Below are 19,173 nucleotides of genomic sequence, written 5' to 3'. Positions count from 1 at the left end.
TAAGCAAAGGCAGTGAATAAGTTAAAAAATCATTTTGATTTTTATTATTCTAAATTTTATAGAAAGTGAAAATGAGATATATATGTTGGCTGTAAGGTAACAATCATGAATATTTCAATGTGTGAAGATAATCGAGTTTCTCTTTTTGAGTGTTAATCTTAGCAAATCATGAATAATTTTGAACATAAAAATATGCAGATTATATTCTGCACCAATTTAGCCTGCAACGTAAACGGCGGGTTGATAGAGAACATCTTTCTTTCTACCTATAGCTTAACATAATCGCATGCGTTGAGATTTGATGCAAAACAACTAATAAAAGGTTAATTTTATTCACACTTTTGAATTCACAACATCCACTGAACATGTTCATTATCCACCAAGCCTGTTCTAGGGTGTTTTTGGCTTAAAAAAAAGTTATCTTTTAAAGAAAAATAGTTGATCTCGCCCTTTTCCTGTTATAAGCCTGAGAAGATAACATCTCCCCTGACATTACGGCTTGTCTGCAATGTCAGCAGGGCTCTTATAAGTCCACTTGCATGTTGCGGGAGTTGTTTCCCTTCAAATGCGACTCAGCAAACAAGCTGAGATATGACAAGTGGAACAAGCAGCAGTCTCACACAGAAAAGCAAGTCATGTTCTGCTTTTATATCATGGTTCATCATTTGTTATACTGCTTTGAAACATTCACATTAATATCCATGTTTTTTTTTTCGTGTGTTTTTTTTCTCTCCCTAATCTGGTCTCTTATCACGGGTGGTTTTGGAAGACAAATAAGATTCACTGAACAAGACACTTTTCTGTGTGCAATGGGCATCTCAGTGTTCAGTCAAAAAACAGCCACTAGAGAGTGCTATGATCAAGAGCAATCCTAGATGTGGTCAACAAAAGACCTTGGTGTTTACTGACGTGTGTTTTTCTTACAGGTACGTTCTCCTTCTGCTGCAGCGCAGCCTTCTTCTTCCACAGCCGATCGCGGAGTTCGCTGATCCTCTTGTCCATGGCGGCCGCTTCCATGTTGCGCTTGTTCAGGTTCTCACGTTGCTGCTGCAGTTTGGAGTTTTGATCCTGGTTGAGCTTGTTCCTCAGCTGATGAGAAACAAATTTCAAGCTCAGTGAATTGAGGAAGTTTAAGATCAGTGAATTGAAACTTCCTTAATTTTTTTTTTCTGGCAACAAATACCCAATTTCTGATAACTGATTTCAGAAAGTTAATGACAATGGATTTAATTCACAAAACGGTCATCCTGCTCCTTTTTTGTCATTTTCAGCTACTCACAACGGCTGTAATTAGGAATTAGAAAGAGCTGAAAGGACAACACTGTGCCCAAACAAGCTCTTCAGTTATGAAGACGGAAGTCACAAAATAAGATTAAAAACAAATCCTGTTGCTTAATTTGAATACATTGATAAAATCTAATAATCACCTAGTCAAAGCTTTGTCGTCATTTTTCTTTCCCCAACGCATACCTGTAGCTCCTTGTAGAGGCGGTCCAGTTCAGCAACGGAGCTCTGATTGTCGTGGTAGTTGTCCACTTTGCCCCTTTTGAGCAAGTCAAGCTGCCGACTGAGCTCCTCCACCTTGGACGCAGCCATCACCAACTCTCGCTGCTTCTGCTGGAAGAGGTTGTTCATCTGCTCGATCTCCTCCACTACTCACACAGAACAAAATCAACAATGAATCAACATCCATCATTGCATAACAATAAAAGATTATACTGCATCATAACATGATTTTGGGAGCTTACCGAGTTTGCCATTGCTGATGCGCTTCTGCTCCACTTGGCCCTTGAGGGCTCGGACCTTCTTGAGGCGACCTTCCTGGTTTTCGATGTTGTCGCGCAGGCGCTGCAGCTTCTCCTGCTCTGAGACCTGCTGCTGATGACGCTGCTCCTGCTGCTTCAAGTAGCGTAGTCGCTGCTCCTAGTGGCACAGGTAGCAAAAGTATTCACAATGTGCTCCTAGTGGCACAGGTAGCAAAAGTTCTCACAATGTGTGTTCAAATGTAAATACATAAATTTGAATTGAAAATGGCTCTGGTAAAGTACTCATTTAAGTCATGTACTTACACATAAATATAAAAATGAAAACTTGGAAATATAGTTTAGTACAAAGTTCAAATTATTTTTTTTACTTTCAATTATATTGTGCACCACTGGTGTTTGTTCTTGTTTTGTCAATATAGGCAAGTGCTGACGATCATTCCAAGGTGCAGTGGCTTATGCACAGCTTTAGCGAAATGGTGGGCTTGAGGGAAAGAGATAATGGAAAATTTATTAAAACTACATATCTGTGAAGGTGGAAAGGAGTAATTTGAAAGGTGCAATATTTAAATTTTATTTGATAGTGTGGTTTGTCTGCGGCATGAACAAGAAACATGATGCATATTTTGTGAAAACTCATAGGAGTCATCTATCTCAGGCATCTCAAATTCTAAACAATTCACCTGCAGCGATTCATAATACCTGTAAAGTGATTCATAGTATCTGTAAAACCGTTCTCAAAATAGTCGTTTCCTTTACTTTAATCGCAGTCCTCCTTTAATCTCCTTCCACAGTTTTTCCATCCGCTTGCTGTGTTACTTTTATCACCGTCGCCACTACCAGCACTTAAGCTCTTCATCCTCTATATCCAATCATCTCAACCTGCCCCAGTCTGGTCTTTCATCTTTCTTCTCTTGTGCTGGTTTGTACCTTGGAAGCGAGGAGTTGCTGTTGGGCTTCGATTTGCTGCTGCTGCCTGGCTGCCATCTCCTGTAACTCAGCTAAGGTCATATCCATCCTTGGAGTTGATACCTGGGAAAAATAAAAATATACACATATATATACATATATTCATTCATTCAGTACCAGCCTTTTGCAGTCCTCCTATTTACCCTGATGCTACACCCGGGAATAAATGGCTGGACTTTGAAAAGACGTATAAATAAATGTATGGGATTGAATTAGTTTAATGCATTATCAAATTATCAAATGTACCCAAAAGTGGTACAGAGAACTGCACTTCAAAGGTCAAATAGAACATGATTTCAGAAGACAGTTCAGAAATGCTTTAATTAGATCTAGTTTCATGAAACAGTGTTGACATTCTCTTTTTACTTGTAAAACAGTTATGTATGTTACTTAAAACACTGCATGAACAATTTTAAGTTTTTACCATGATGTGTTCACAAATTTTGATACTCTTAAGGAAAAAATGTTCTTTGAAAGTCAAGCAGACTGGAGAGTAAATACGTGAACAAGCAAGTCTTTGTACACACGTCCTCGTTTAATTTCTAATTTGCATTTATATTCAGGTTTAATTAGTTCCCTCGTTGCACAGTATAGAGAAACAAGATAGTGGGTCACATACTTTGTTACCATGATGTGCTTCAAAGACAATAGTCAAATAAAGGTCCAATCAGACATTAAAGCTAACATTTTCTTTATGGGGACAGTGTTTTCTACAATCAAAAACAAAATCCCCTTTATAACAGATCAAGCTCCATTAGTATCTCAAACCAATAGCTTTTTAAAATATTTTAATTTTTTAAAAATGTTTGATAGATTGACACTCACCCCATTCTCCATCCGTCTGTCTGATGGGCCCTTCACCCCATTTCTCTTTGGCTCTAAACCTCTGGACCCCCCTAAACAAACAACATGATGGAACATCCGGTCAGACATGACTACGTAGAAACGAAAAACAAAGTTAATTATTCTCCTTTACAAGCAGCTCTGACAGTTCCTACAACAAAGACGCGTGTACACAGTAATGCGTGCGCCTTTCTCTGTTATCTCGCAGGTGCTGCAGCACTGGACACACACCAGTAGGAAGCAATACAAAAAGCTGGCTGCCGCTCAATGATCTTCCCTCCTCTGGGTAACAACAGCATTCTTGTGACTGGCGATCTCAGGATTTAACTTCATACATAACAGCGAGCGGGGGGAGGGCCTCACAAGTACACTTTCGACCACATGAGGGGCGGGAACACTATACCCTGCCAGAACAAGTTGCTTACATTTTCTTTCTTTTTTTTTAAGGCTGGGAACTTTTAGTCTCAATCCTACAAAGCCCTGCCCCATGACCAAAGGTCTTTAGCTTGCATAATGGCTTTTGATGAGCCTTGACATACTATGACTCATATTTAATAGGCAGAATGGTAAAAATAAAAATACGGACAAGATTTTTTTTTTTCCTTCGGATCATTTATGAATATGTGCATCTTGGTAATAACTTCATAATCAAGGAAGTGATTCAATGTCTATGTTAACATAGATGATGCTGACTATGACAACAGACCAAATATTACCTTTAAAATAAAAAGAAGCAAAAGGCGACAGTGTCATAAATATAAGGAAGAAGTGAGCCAATTGTGGGAAAATAAGAGGGGCTAAGATAGCAGGAAGTAGAAACAAGCATCTAATCTCTAGGCCAGACTCAAGCGGTGAGGGGGCTAAAGGGGCTTAGTTACATAACTAAGGGCTGAGAGGCTCGCACACCACCAAAAATACTCCTGTTTTCTGTGCTCTTGAGGAAAACAGACAGGTAACGAGCTTATACCAACTCGTGTGGAGACCTTGTGTTCTGATCCTGCTTTACATTAGTGCCTTTTAAGATACTAGTGACCCGCCATAGTTAAGTTTTGCTTTGACTTGCAGGCAAAAACCTCAGCTACAAGAACTGCATCGTAGCTGTGACTGTATCACAAGTCACTTGGCAAATGGTGAGCAATTCTTAAAATAAATTAATTAATTAATTTAAAAAAAAAAAGGGGGGGGGGGGTTCCACTTATTTGTCACTCTCAATTTGAAGCTTACAGACAAACGTAGGATTGGGCCGTAAGCGAGACCTTGTAAGTGGCAGAATGCTGAACTGGTTTACAAGACTTGTTTACTATTAGGTACAAACTACTTACTATAGGTACAAACTAATTAAATTTATCTAAAAAGTAATAGTCCACTTAACTTTCTTTTAGCAGTAAAAGGTTAGTATTGTCAATAATTTAATAAATTGTCTTTCACATACAATTAATTCTTTTAAAAACAAATGTTCTCATTAACCGTCAATCTTACATCAAACGTGCTCAAGGCTGAGGTACAGAACTATAATGACCTATAGGTGAACCATGATGAGCACATGTCATTTTCAGTTGTCAGGAAGTAGAAAAATGTGTTATTAAAGGAATTGAACATGAAAAATAATTGTTGAAATTCATTAAAGACAATTATTAACTTTTTACTGCAAATGGCAGAGACTACCTCTTTAAGTGGGTTATGCACAAGTTATGAAGAGCTATTCTTTTGCACAAGCTATGGACGTTAAATTTACATTAAAACCGGTTTTAAATCAGTATTCATTATTTAACTGAATATTTGGCAGGATTTAATGTTGATGGGTTTATTTCTCAGAATAAATTAAACTGTCTAGAATGATTGAAGAAAATTGAGATTATTTTTTGACTATTATCACCCATCACTAAAGAATAAAACAAAGAACTTCACATTGCTTATTTAAAATGACCAAATCTTCTGTTAAAGTCTGCTATCTTAAAGCTAATACACATACATGAAAGCTGGTCTAATGAATAGAATTGATGTTCCAGTAAAAAAGCCTATAGGTATTTGAACAGTGACAACAGATGCCAACATTATCCAAGAATACTGACAAGTATATATTCTCTTATCTGTGAAAGAATTACTCATTTTACGGCTGCTTACCAAGGAAAGTACAGTATTATCAAGAGCCAGTGTGTTTAAAAAAAAAAAAAACTTAAACAGTACAGGGAAGTGGCAATGGATTAATTGCATTGACCTTCATTTCACTGGCAAATATGATTTGTGCTAAATTGTGTTTTAAAAACGTAAATTTTGCAGGCCAGGTACACACTTACCAGATTCCCGATTTGGGGCTCGGTTGTGACGGAGAAAGAACCGCACCTCCGACCTGTGTTGTCCTCTTCGTTGGACCACATCCAGCATCCGCTCTCCGTCCCCCACGGCTCGCTCTGCAACATGAAGGGTAGTCATGTTTACACTGGTCCAAAGCACCAAGTAAACAAAGGCGCATGTAAATGACACCACATTACGGTGGCAGAATCAAAGTCATCATTGTCGGGTGAAACGACCTCGGAGAATATGATTGATGAACTGTCAAATTACGCTTGCCAATATAGAGCCAAGGAATTCATTACCCATTCAGGAAACGATTGATTCAAGCCGTTCGATATCATAACACGTTGCAGTCAAGCAGATGTCAAAAAAGGAGAGAGTAGTCTGCACTGCGAAATGGCTTTTGAGCAGTCCCCCTTCACGCTACTTGTGCAAGTCCTCAAACATGATAATTGGCAAAGCGTCGTCATGGAAACACAGACGCAACTATCTACTTCAGCTCCAAATGCGTCTCAGGAATGGATCAAATGTAAGATGAGGTCTGGGTGCTTGAGTTTGTTGCAGAGATTAAGGATCCCATTTGCATTTTGGAGCGTGCATTAAGAAGCATTTAAAAAAATGGCCATGTAGCTGCACAGCTAATATTCATTTAGGCTTCTCATCAGAAACCACATAAACTAGGTAACCGAGTCACTCACCGGATCCGCGCCACACTTCTGACAGGTGACAGTCAGCCTCCCCCGCCTCCTTGCACAAGTCCACCACGTCCCGACATAACGTTTCCGGAGTGATGGGGACCTCAGTAAAATGTTGATCATTGTTACTGAGGTAAACTGTCAGGAACATCTGAGGGCAAAGAGAGCAAGATTAGACAAACAAAATAAGCTACAACAAACAAGTGCTTTGAGTTTATCCTTTCAAGGGTAGGTCGGGTACCAATGCCAGATATCAGGATAACAGGTTCTCCTTTAAAATTATATCTGTTATTTGGGGGGAAATTTGTGGATCAAATGTATTTGTGGTATTAGTGCTTTGTATCAGTGGTAGTGACTACTCAAGAGTTGAATTCTCATACTGATATCAATCTGGGGAAAAAGAAGTGGAACATTCCTACTAATTGAAATTACCATAAAATCCATTACAGTATTCCGTTAAAAGCCTACAGTCATTTTTTTTTTTTTTTTAGCATGGCAAACTGTTGACGGTATACCCCATCTTACTGGACAAAGATAGCAGGGATACGTACAAGGATTATGGGAGAGCTCTTTGATAATAATAAAAGCACTAAAGTAATGTACTTTTGACAAAAACTGTAATAAGAAAGTAAAACTAAAATATTAGAAGCCCGTGTGTGATAGTTTATTGCGTTCACCAACCAATGTGTTCTTTTAGCCAACAGAGGACAGTTCAATCAATGAAACAAACCAACATATACATACATACAAATATCATAAGCTCAAATGTTCGCTGTCTCATTACAAGTACTGAAGTATTGACTGTAATTTTGACACCCAGTCTATGGAGTGTTGTATGGTGTATTAGCATTATGCTAGCTGACCTTCATAAATTATGTGGTTTGGTTAAAAACAGTCAGGCCTACATTAAAAAACAAACAAACTAATATTTGGAATAAGTACTTTTAAGATGCTACTTTCTTGGTGTCTTGAAAACTCGTAAGGTACCAGTATAAAATACCATCCTGGGTGGAAGCAGCAAGAACAACATAATTCCCCTTAATTGGCATCTAGTATGTACAGTATGTCTTGTCTCACTGATAGCAGTATCAGTTGCCAGGTCCACATTCCTCAGTGTCAAGTGCCACCGCGTTGGTGAACCCTGATCTAAACAGTCTTTTAATATAATCCAAGAGGTACTTTTTCTCCCATTCTTCAGATATTACTTTGCACAAACCATCTTTATTCTTAATTTATGACTGAAGTTTGACTGTCATTGTTTTGTGGAAATTACCATCAGAGCAGCTCCATCTAGTGAATGCAAAATATCACCTCAGCCGCGACTATAGTTTCTGTTCTATGCGCCTTACAATGCAGTGTGCCCTATATATGAAACCAGTTTTAAAATAGGCCTTTCATTGAATGAATTCTGTGCCTCTTATAGTGCGGAAAATACAGTAATCGATTATCAAAGATAAACATCAATTAATTTGGTGATGGCTTATTAGTCTATTGTTGCACCTCTAGAAATATATTCTACATTATTGCGATTGGTTGACAACCAGTCCAGCATGTCACTCGTCTACTGCCCGGACACGGCTGGGATAGGCACCAGCAAGCCAGTGACCCCAAGCAGCTATAGAAAATGAATGGATGCATGCAATACACACAAGGAAGCAAGAAGACTTGAATTTTTGTTAAGAAGAGAAATTGCATAGTGCAGATCAAAAGTCTTCTTCCCGCTTAATATAAGCATAGACAGATGCTAACACATGCACAATATTGTTAGGCAACTCCTAACAGATACACATGTATGCCACACTACCATTATTTCTACATTAAAAAAAATTGCGTTGTATGGATTTTATGTGTACATCACTTTGCACTTAAAAGCTTTGTTCACTTCTGGTAAGACTGCATTTAATAGTGGCGTGGCATGACAATACAGCAGAATCAAATCTAGTCTAATCTAATGCCTAAGAGGCTTTGGGGTCAGCACGGGAATATGCTCTCAGATGTAATCTGATCACACGGTAGGAATGGCAGCTTTGATAAGGCTAAAGTAAAAGCAGTGTCGTCCCATAGTGCATCAGGTCCTGCTTTATCACATTGTGGTGCTATGGCCATCCTGTTTTGTTTCCCCCTCATGCTCCAACTCCAGGTCGAGCTGCTAAATGGTTTCTATTCTTGGTATGTTGCAGCCTACGGGGGCGACGGTGGAAAGACATCAGGTCAGCTGGGTCACAGATACAAAGGCTTCATGGGAGCGAGTATGTGAGGCACCCAGAGCTATTAGTCGGAAACAAAAGTATCGGGGTTGCCTTTATACTGCGTGGCAAAAGAGGGCAATTGTGACACAGCCACAAGTGGTTTTATCCTCCCCTTTTTATCTTCAAGTAGATCAGTTACGCCAGGGGGAAGGAGTCACGTTTCCGTAGCAACATGGTTAGTCGTCTTCTACAGTTAAAGTTAAGTGGTGACACCACTAAAATAGAATGCTGATAATAGCACCCCCATTGATAAGGTGAATCAGCTCGTGATTCATCGGTGAGAGTAATGCAGCTGGTGAGGAAGCTATAAACAGCACTGTTCAAGGGAATAATGATGGAATCAACCTTTCTCTACTCCCGTTTGCTCATCACCATTGCTGCCAACCCGGTTAGCAAGTTACTATGACGAATGCTCTAAACTCCGTGGTAGATGCACTTTACTCAGGATTCCAGCAAAAGCAAAGCAGCTGACATCATCAAAACTTCCCAGCAATGTAGGACATTCAAATGACCCTGTTAATATTTGGAGAGTGGAGGAGAGACAACAACAGTGGGGGGTGGGGCAGTGGAAGGAGATGGGAGGGAGCAAATGCTGCCTGCTGAAAAGCCAATTCCTCATTGCACTAAAGTTAATGTACCAGGGCCAAAATTATCTTGTACCCAGCAAGTAAATATTTGATGCGGGACACTGCAGGTATGTGCAGTATGTGCTTTATCAAAAAATGCCAGCACAAATATCCACATCTCAAAAAAATGTCAACACATTTTTTTGGTGTATTTTTTGCACTCTCAAGTTGACACGATGTCCTGTTTTTGAATCAAACAATGGAAATGAAAACATGTTTGATCCCATTTACTGATTTTAAAGTTAGCTGCAGGTACTAAAAATAAATGTGACACAGGTAACACAGAATACATTGTGTACCTTTTTTGAATATAACATATTTCAAGTTAACTGTCAAATCCGGATGCTCGTTAAATATAATCTACCTACATTAGAAGTTCATTCATTCATTCATGGTTTATGTGCAGTATAAGAAGAGGGCATCGTCATTAGTTTGGTTTTGGAACAAAAATTTGCATGTGACAGCACTTTCTTGGAACAGTACATGACGTTTAAAAAGAAACTATTAACCAGATGAAGTTGTCAAAACAAACAGGAGTTAAATGAACACACTGCCTTAGGCAACCAATTGACTAAATTTTGAGCCAAAAAGAAGTAGGCAAGACTTTGACCTAGATGTGTGAATGTTTTAACACATCTTCATTATTTTGCTTTATAATTTGCATGTTCCGACAACACTTTCTTGAACAGTACATTAAAAAAAAATAACCACTTGACCAGATGAAGCAATCAAAACAGAACTTTGATGAACCCACTGCCTTAGGTAACCAACTGACTAAATTGTCTGCAAAAAAAAAAAAAAAAAAAAGTGGTAAGACATTGACCTAGATGCAAGACAGAGTTCCAACACAATCAAAAAATGTCTTTTTCACCAGCGTTTTGGACTGATAGGACATCATCAAATTGACAAACTGGCAATTACAGTGTGAGCGTGACGATGCGAGGGTTCACTGTAGATATGCTTAAAGTAGAGCCGTGATACAGCTAAGGCACGAGAACTGCATCTCAAGGATTAAATTAATCTACAGTATAAAAATACAGCTTTTCACCAGGCTACTGGCTCAGAATTACAGCGGTAAGCTTAAACTGGGCTTGTTGCAACTCTATAGGCAGTGACTGTGCCAACTGCAAACGAATCATTAATGGCGTTAATGTGGCAATTCTCATGAGGTTTTTACAAAGCAGCATGCAATAGTGATGTTTTTTGTCCCTAAGGTTCAACACCTTAAACACGAACGTAAGGAACCAGAATAGGAATAGTGTGTTAAGTGGAACGTATGGCTGACTAGGAAAGCATGTCCATTGCGCTAGTGGAACATGCACAAGGATGTCTTTTACAGACACACACACAAAAAAAAAAAAAAATCTGCCCAGATGAAAGGCAGGAACATCAAACCCTGGACAATTAGGGAGTGCAGGAAGACATCTAAGGGATAGTCAAGAACCTGCAGCTGGAAGCACTTGCTTGATTTGCCATGTTGACAAAAAAGATTGACAATGAATTGAACTGACAATTAGGTGGTAGGACAGGAGGTTATTAAAAGGGAAAAAATCGTTTGTGTCAGACTAATATTGTTTTGGACAAAATGGGTCACTGTTTAGCAGAACCAAACATTGCAGTTTTGTTCGATTCTGACAATATTTGGGGGGATTATGTTGTCAATAGGTTATCAGTTTGAAATCAAAAACAAAAAAGACACAAAAAAAACCTAATACATGTGACAGTATACTGCACAGTTAACATAGTACATCGTTGCGCATAAACAGACTAAAAAGAAATGCATCAATCATGTACAGCATTCCTCGTCAACTTTTTAAATAATATTCAAAAGAGTTGAATTAATCTATGTAACGGGTTCTGTTTGGGGTAGAAATTGTCCATACTATTGGCGGTGGTAGTCACTATTCCTTATTACGAGAAAAATCCAACCAGTAAATTCATTAGGGGATTGAGAAATAAAAATGTTATTAGTGCATATCACTGTTTTTGCTCACGATGAACTCCCATGCGACGCAAGCCCTCAAGCGATTGAAAATATGAGCAATGCTGATACAAATCCAAACTGTTATTTTGGTCATATTGTAGTGGTCAACCTAGTTTATTGTTACATGGTCACATGAGTAAATGATGTGTAAGATTCTCTGCCAAGTCCGCGAAAAGGCTCATAAAATAAGCAAATAGAACATGAAAACAAAAGTTCTCCTCTTGGCGCTTTCACGCTTAGTGCAGGTATGTAAATATTCTGGATAATAAAAGGATTCCAAAACAACTTCATTTGGTCTTTGCATACACCCAGCACTACATGGGTTCCCAAGAATGCATCAGCAAGTTCCACTGCTTTGATGGACATGCTATTTACTGATGTAGTTTAGAAGCAGGCATGTCAACATTCCAAAGCTTACTGAGGTAAACCCAACTCAACAACTTGGTAGAAACAAGACTTTAGATAGCTATTTAGCCTTGAGATAATTTGGAAACTCTGCAGCAGATGCCACTGATTACATGCTGAAAGAACAGGGCTGTTCATAGCTCTGGGTTGTTGTTTTTTGGACTGTGAGGTCTGACTTTTAAACATCAACACTGAAGCCACAGCCAATCAGAATGAGGGAGGAATGCTCAACAGGAGTGCGGCAGTCTTCACCGATTATTCAGATATGAATAGCAAAAAAAAAAATAACAAAAAGGGCAAACACACGCAGCACAGTTGGCGGGTGATTTATGTCTTACAGGTCGTGAATCAGCAGTTTGAAAGCCAATTAAAAGAGCAGTTGGGAGAAAGGTGGGTTAAAAGCACTTTCATCAATTTCAATCCATACATCAGCCCCTTGATGCCCTCATTCTCCTTGTCAGGGTCAATTCGCCTCTGAAGACCATTGTTCAAACGCAATTGGTCGCATATTGAGTTAAGAGCGATGAAACCTCTCTGACAGTGGCAATTTTCTATTTGCAGGGACAGACAGCACACAGGGGATGGGCTCTGTAATTGAGTTACTCTGTAAAAACAGGATAACCAGCCAATGTAAGGTCATTCTCTTGCATTTCATATCGGTACTGGCTAGGAAAAAAAGAAAAAGTCAGAAAGAATTCATTATCTTCATTTGGCATTTGGAAACTGTTCCAAGTGAGATAAGCTATCTTGCTGTCAATCTGAGGCAGAGCTACATTTTTGTTCTCTCAATTGGATCTTTGTATTCACCTTGGCGAGAGATAGGAAGATGAAATTGTCACTGTAGAAAAGCTGCAAAGACTGTTTATTTGGATAATTGATTAATCTGTCGATTAATCTGATATTAACAATAAAAAGTGTTAAAATGGCATGATTTCAAATGTAATTGAATTGTGATTCAGTCACTGGTTTGGCCCTTCACAAAAAACTTGCAATACATTTTGGGTGGACACCCTGAACTGGTTGCCATACAATTCTATCAAAACTAATAAGTGAAAATTAGTTGTCGATTTTTTGGTGCTAATGACTTAGCTCACCAACAGATGTCAACTTTAGATTCTCAAAAGGTAGCTAAATGATTAAAAAATGATCAAAGATAATGATTAATCTAATAATAGAGGAATCATTGCACCCCTCCACTGTTAAGATTCATGCAGGCATGTCAGCATAAGGCTTGAAACATCAAGAAATGTATTAATCCCTTGGACACACACCATCTAAGATAATGCCTTATGGGGAAAAACAAGAAGCAACTGCAAAAGTCAAATCCTTGACGATTCCTCCGGAGGGTAATCTTAGTGGGCCCGTCTCACACTTTTGCTTCTAGCTGAGGTAAGCAAATTAATCAAGTAGTGAGAACAGTCACCTCCCAAAGTGATTACTGCCCGGTGGTGAGACGCTGCAGCAGCATTTCCCTCGGTGGCCATCACAGCTGTCCCAGCCACAGCTTTCAGAGTTGACATTGCTCCAATATGCACCAATATGTCATCATGAGTCCTTCAAAAAAGGCAAGGCAGCAGAAACCGCACCAGATGGACTTTTTGTCTTCGCCAAAATGGACTTTGAGGCGAAGCGACCTCTTTCGGCACTTCATAATCAGCACCCTGGTCTACAATATTATGTCAAGTGGGAAATAAAGTAAAAAGGATGGGAAGTTTGTATTTTCTAAACTACCTCGATGACTGGATGAGGCCTGACAGAGACAACGTTACCTCAGAGATTTCAAATCACAATTGGGTTTTAATGTTTATGCCTTTGTTCAACAACAGGACTTTGTTTCAAATTGACAATGCAAAATGCAATGGTTACTTTTTCATTTGACAAATGATTAGTTATTCAATAATCGATTAATCATTGCAGCTATAATCACAACAAAAAATATTCACATATATATGATGTTACAAGGGCCATTCATGCAAATATCTGATATCAGAAAATCATTCAACCAAAATCCAGCGGCTAGTCTTAGAGCCTCTGAATGGAATTAGCAAAACAAGCAAAAAATGGCTAGTGGCACTGACACAACATGGTGCCCGGACTCATACAATTTCGAAAAGACCTGAACACAGACCAAAAGTGATGAATTCCCTTCATGTTTCTTATGTCCCTCATACAGAGCCGCCAAAATGTCCACTGGAATTGTACCACTTGGATGCTAAATTCTGGACAAGCGGCCGGACACGCACAAGCTCTTTGTCAAAAGCAAGCCAATGCATTTGCTCTACTGTGAGAACAATACCATGGTAGTTGCGCTAAGACGCATTGACAAAAAACAGAACCACAATTTCTCCTTGCGATCGATAGTCACTCTCACAACTCTTTGTAGGCAAAAGTCAAAGCATTGCTGTTGCCCAAGCGTGGTGACGACGTGCTTACGTAACAGCCACAGAGCACCGACACAAAGCCTATAGTGGCTGGAGAGAAGGCCTGCTCGGGTTTCTGTTGACATACACACACTCAATTTCCCACCAACGTGACACACCAGAGACATGCGTACTGGTTTCACAGAGAGGGAAAAAAGGACACATGCATAAGAATGGGGAAACCTATCTGCTCAGAATCTACTCAGCAATCAGCTCTTTCAGGCATAAGAATGAGGAAGAGCTTTGTGATTTCTACCTAACGCATTCGAAAAGAGTTTACGTTCTCATATTTACCTTCTAAATTAGTATTGACATTATCACCCACAACCAACTTACAGAGGCAATGTAGCGTGTGAATTTGTTTGTTACATGACAGCAATGTGCCAACAATGTCAGTGATTTTGAAGGAGCCTCTCTGTACAGCTTCACACGGACATCCTAACGGTGTTGTTCAACTACTCAACATTCTCAGTGTTTAGCTGTGTGACCATCAAAAAGTCAAGCGCAGCTCCGTTTGCTACAGGAAGCAACATTCTTATTTTCCATTATAAATCATGAGATTCCCAGGGTGATCAGACAATCACGATTTTGAGCCTTGTATCTCAACAGATTTTGCCAGACCTGGTGTGTCCCAATTTTAATTTTATGAAAGTCGTGTGAAGACGCACCCCTCATCCCTTTTTTTTCTTATAAAGTCCAGTCAGCAAGCAAATTGTTTAGGCCATGTGTATGTCAATCACAGAGTTGTCATTGATTCTTATGACAAGCAAACTGGAAAGGAATTTAAACAGATTATTTCACATTTGCGAAACATACCAGAACGAGAACTACTTCCTTCTTCATGTTCAAGAATCATGGGAAATGGCATCAGGCCGTAGCAAGCTCAGCGCCTTCTGGAGGTACGATTGATGATTGACCAATAAGACATCTCATATGTCTATAGAAATACATATTTACTGCACCAAACAGCAATGACTAGTTCGTGGGAAAATTTCAGGGACTACGTGGAAACATTTTATTTATTTGACAAACCAAAACCACAGTACCATTCCATCTGAAGTTGCAGGGCGAAAGGACACAAATTTTACGACATTGGCATAACCTTGAGCAAAAAGGGTTGGATAATAGTAAACGCATTGACTTGTTTAGCGCTGCTGAACTGTGATTAAACAATTTGAACAAGGGGTTGAATGATTCAAGATTTTTTTTGTCGTCGACTATCATGTGATGAAAGTCAAATCACAGTCGATTAATCATTGACGTTTTTAATATTTGGTGTTGCTGGTATGACAAGTCACAGTGGCAATTGCAATAGCCAAAGTTAGCAAAGCTAAACTTATTTTTGTACTCTGAGCCATGCAGTTGTTTCATACCCGGCTTGGCATTTTAACCGTATTATGTCTCTGCTCCACAGAGCTTTGTAGACTGATGATGAGAGTTGATGGGTTAATCGAAAATAAGGTAAATTAGCTGATTGGGAGACGAAATGCCAAACGTGTGATTGGTCTGCTTCAAACTTCCATCATCTATGTGGAGTGAGAAGTCAACTAATGTGCTCAATTCCTACTTTTCATCTTGTCTGCGAAGTAGATTTTATAATGGCACAACTTGTTTCAGTGTAGGACTCTCTGGCAAGGTTAGCTAGTTTTGAAATGGACTTTATTTTTTTTTTTAAGTTTCACTGTCCAATCGCCAATCAAAGGCAGATTTGAATGGAGATTAAATCAGTCACATGATTTATAATGTGCAGTAAACTGCCCGTCACTTATCCTGCGCCACAACAGCCCTTTCACGTACAATCTGGTCTCTACCTTAAATATCTGAAGAGTCTCTGCAGCTTATTGTGTTCACTAAACAAGTCCCTCCTCCTCTATTTACAATACAGTTCTGAGAAGCAATAACAACACTGCATTCTCTTCCAGCTCCAGCCCCCTGGTCTGTACAAGCAGGGTCGGGGGTCACGGCTGTCATTTCGAGACAATACCTTGCATCAATGGTGACGTACAGATGCCGTTTTGTGTTTTTTAATCAGGCCAACGCCAGGGGTTGTATCTCATTCAAACACGCACATATAAATTCAACTAGGGTCAACCTCAAGGCAAATGCGCTCGGTAATGAATCTAATCTTGAAAGAATGCCGTTATTTACAGTCGTCTAGTCATCTAAAGACAACCTAGTTTCCGTTGCCGAAGGTGATTCATTCACTGATTGAGCCATCTTACTAGAAGCACCAGTCTGAGCGGAAGGGAAAAGAATCCTTAAAGCAAAAAAAAAAAAAAAAAAAAAAAAAAAAAACTTCTGCTATATCTGGTTAAACTACAACACGTAGTATAATAATACATTTTAATAATGAAATATAATTTGCAAACTATATTAGCATTATGAAAAATGCCAGTACTTTATAAGAGTTAGTATTCAAATATAATTGAAAAAATTACATTGATGCATTAGTAGTAAAGAAAAAAAAAAGTCTTACAGATTATGATTTAGAAAAATTTCCCTTTAAGTGCAATGGCACCGATATGAATTTCAGACCTTCCTGGCTTGTAAAACAAAAACCTTAAAATACGCATGTCGTAAATAACTATCTGTAGTTGTGTCGTAAGTAACTATCTTTAGTTGTCCATTTACTGTACTTACATTCAGCGGGTAGCAGTCGATCAGCTGTTAACTTCAACTGTCGTCAATATTGATCTGGATCTTTCTGTGTATCATTTTTAGAAGTTTACACCACCCTGCCTGGCCTGTCTGTTGGCACTCGACTGGTCTTCCATCACACTATCTGCAGGTGGCCAACACTAGCTACTCCTCCGCTAACATGGCATGTCTTGGGAGGGAGGCATTGAAAGAGACACTATTAGTTGCGTTTGCAAATGGCAAAATCAGTAAGGGTTTATTTGAAACATCTTCAAGCAACTAGGGGAGAAATGAACTATCAATTTCATTTAGCGATTCTTTATGTGTCATTAAGCTGCATGCTGCCCTTTGGAGTTGCCTAGCATGGAAAGAGGGGGACAAAAGAAAAGACCACTACCAAATCATGTGTGCTAGTACCATATGAGTCATTCTTTCAATTATTAATAGGACTAATTTGAATATTTCAGACTATTCACAATCATAAAAACATACTTGTGCGTTAAAAAAACTAAGGCTTTTGAAAGACTGATTTAAAACATTCTAATGCCAATTTAAAATTAAAATATTAATTTCATAATCATGGATTTGAATGCATTCTTAAGACTGTGGGAATCTTATCGCCACAGAGGAACAGCACACAGCAAATGAATTGCAGTCAAATCATGACCCACAAACTTTTATTCTTTATGATATCTTTTGAATATCTATATTGTTGGTACTACTTTTAATGTAGGAGAATTAAGAGGATTCAGACACAAACACACCACTTTTGGTGGTGAGGCTGGAACAGAAAAAATGTCCATTTTGATGTGGACCTGGTGGTTTGAGATATTTGTGTATGTACATGACAATTGACATGTTTAGGCCATTTTAATGCAACAATGTCCTACCAGGTATGTTTGCACTCCTGAGAAAAGTCCAGCTGACTGGAAATTTGTCTTCCACATCTTTTAAGAAACAACGTATAGTGCAATTCTTTCTGTCGCCTTGCTTTGCATTTGATGGTTTTCATGCAGTATTCCCATTTCAGGCAGAGCAATATAACTGCCTTTTGACTTCTCCAAAAAACGTTCAAAGTTTGTGTTTCACATCAATACAGCTCACCAAATTTTGAGGTATTTGAGGACATGCTGACAAGTTAGATCCGATTTGTATGATGCCAAAGAAAATTATAAGGTCCCAAAATGTATGTCATCGGACCGTGACCGTGGTTGGGAGATGCAAGGTAGCATCCAATTCCATCGAGTTGCAAACATGAGTGGACTTTTGTGTGCTTTTGTTAAAAGTGCTATTAATGTAATAGCTAACTTAATCCTTAATACATTGGCAGCATTTAAACATTTCAAGTCCTTTTTACGGGGCTCTTTTTAGTAGCATTGGTTTACTGATTAAAACGTTTTGATTTTGTTTTTGTTGTTTTTGTCACATACCTAACGGGTTTTGGTTAAGGAACGAATGAAATTCGTATCTCAAAGCACCACAAAAATACATTGTTAAGAGACATTACATAACTGAATACTGCATGTGCTCTTCCACCCATAATATAAACAAAGTTCCGCTGTAACATGCGTCATAAAGTAAACACGCATGTCACGTCACTTTACAGTCCATACATGAAAGAGAACGAATGTCATAGCGACGGACTGCACATTCGGCACGTCAAATTGAGGCAACGTTTTGCGTGATTTCTGCATCAAAAATAGAATCTAGAAGATGTGGGGGGAAATGAGCAGGTATAAAACAACTTTACTCACCGGCATCATTTTAGCTTCGTACCGCATTTAGCTTGAGCATTAATGCACACCACTGGCAGTTTCGACGAAAGCCGAGCGACTTTAATCCAAGGACAGCCCGTGAAGCCGCTTTGGGAGAGGAGACTTTCTCCTCACCGTCACCCCCGTCGTCCTGCCATTAAAAAAGAAAAATATGATTTCGAATTTTCATCTGGGGGTAAAAACACCTCCATTGCCGACCTGTTGCAAACATTAACATGGCCTCCATCGCTAGGAAAGTTTCGTCTTAACAACTTCATACTCATTCGTTACGAGCTCTGTGAACGCGTTTAAAAAAAACGTTCTCTCACCTTGGCGACCCCACGGTTTGTTTATGAAATCATATTCGGTTGTATTACAGGTAGTTTACGGGAGACTTACCCGTGAAAAGACGATGGTAATGAGCTATAAACTCCGTTTTGAAGGATTGCGGTGCTTCGGTAGCTCTCAGCCGAGCCCAGAATGACGTGACGTGGTGTGGAGGAAGAGGAAGGCTGTGGCGTCCAGGCCCAGCC

The 19,173-nt window shown here is 39.1% G+C and overlaps 1 protein-coding gene across 4 annotated transcripts in view; it reads right to left on the bottom strand.

The window, feature by feature from the left end:
- tp53bp2a (tumor protein p53 binding protein, 2a) overlaps positions 1-19,156 on the bottom strand; it is a 28,967-nt gene extending 9,811 nt beyond the window's left edge. For 2 of the 4 annotated variants that reach the window (XM_088421954.1, XM_088421956.1), the window contains exons 1-9: positions 19,040-19,156; positions 18,641-18,791; positions 6,569-6,716; positions 5,873-5,986; positions 3,558-3,628; positions 2,694-2,795; positions 1,749-1,923; positions 1,471-1,652; positions 925-1,089 (exon numbers count right to left, since the gene is read on the bottom strand). In XM_088421954.1, the coding sequence (XP_088278080.1) occupies positions 925-1,089; positions 1,471-1,652; positions 1,749-1,923; positions 2,694-2,795; positions 3,558-3,628; positions 5,873-5,986; positions 6,569-6,716; positions 18,641-18,667 (984 nt within the window). In that variant the 5' untranslated portion in view covers positions 18,668-18,791; positions 19,040-19,156. Of the gene's footprint in view, positions 1-924; positions 1,090-1,470; positions 1,653-1,748; positions 1,924-2,693; positions 2,796-3,557; positions 3,629-3,806; positions 3,951-5,872; positions 5,987-6,568; positions 6,717-16,889; positions 17,077-18,640; positions 18,792-19,039 lie in introns of those variants that run through there. The other 2 variants (XM_088421955.1, XM_088421957.1) reach the window with 2 other exon arrangements.
- Positions 19,157-19,173: the final 17 nt, after the last annotated feature.

Source organism: Hippichthys cyanospilos, chromosome 8, assembly GCF_059441005.1.
Source record: "Hippichthys cyanospilos isolate Australia breed blue-spotted pipefish chromosome 8, RoL_Hcya_1.0, whole genome shotgun sequence".
Taxonomy (NCBI): domain Eukaryota; kingdom Metazoa; phylum Chordata; class Actinopteri; order Syngnathiformes; family Syngnathidae; genus Hippichthys; species Hippichthys cyanospilos.
Note: the sequence above shows the minus strand (reverse complement) of the source record. Positions and strands in the feature narration are given on the sequence as shown.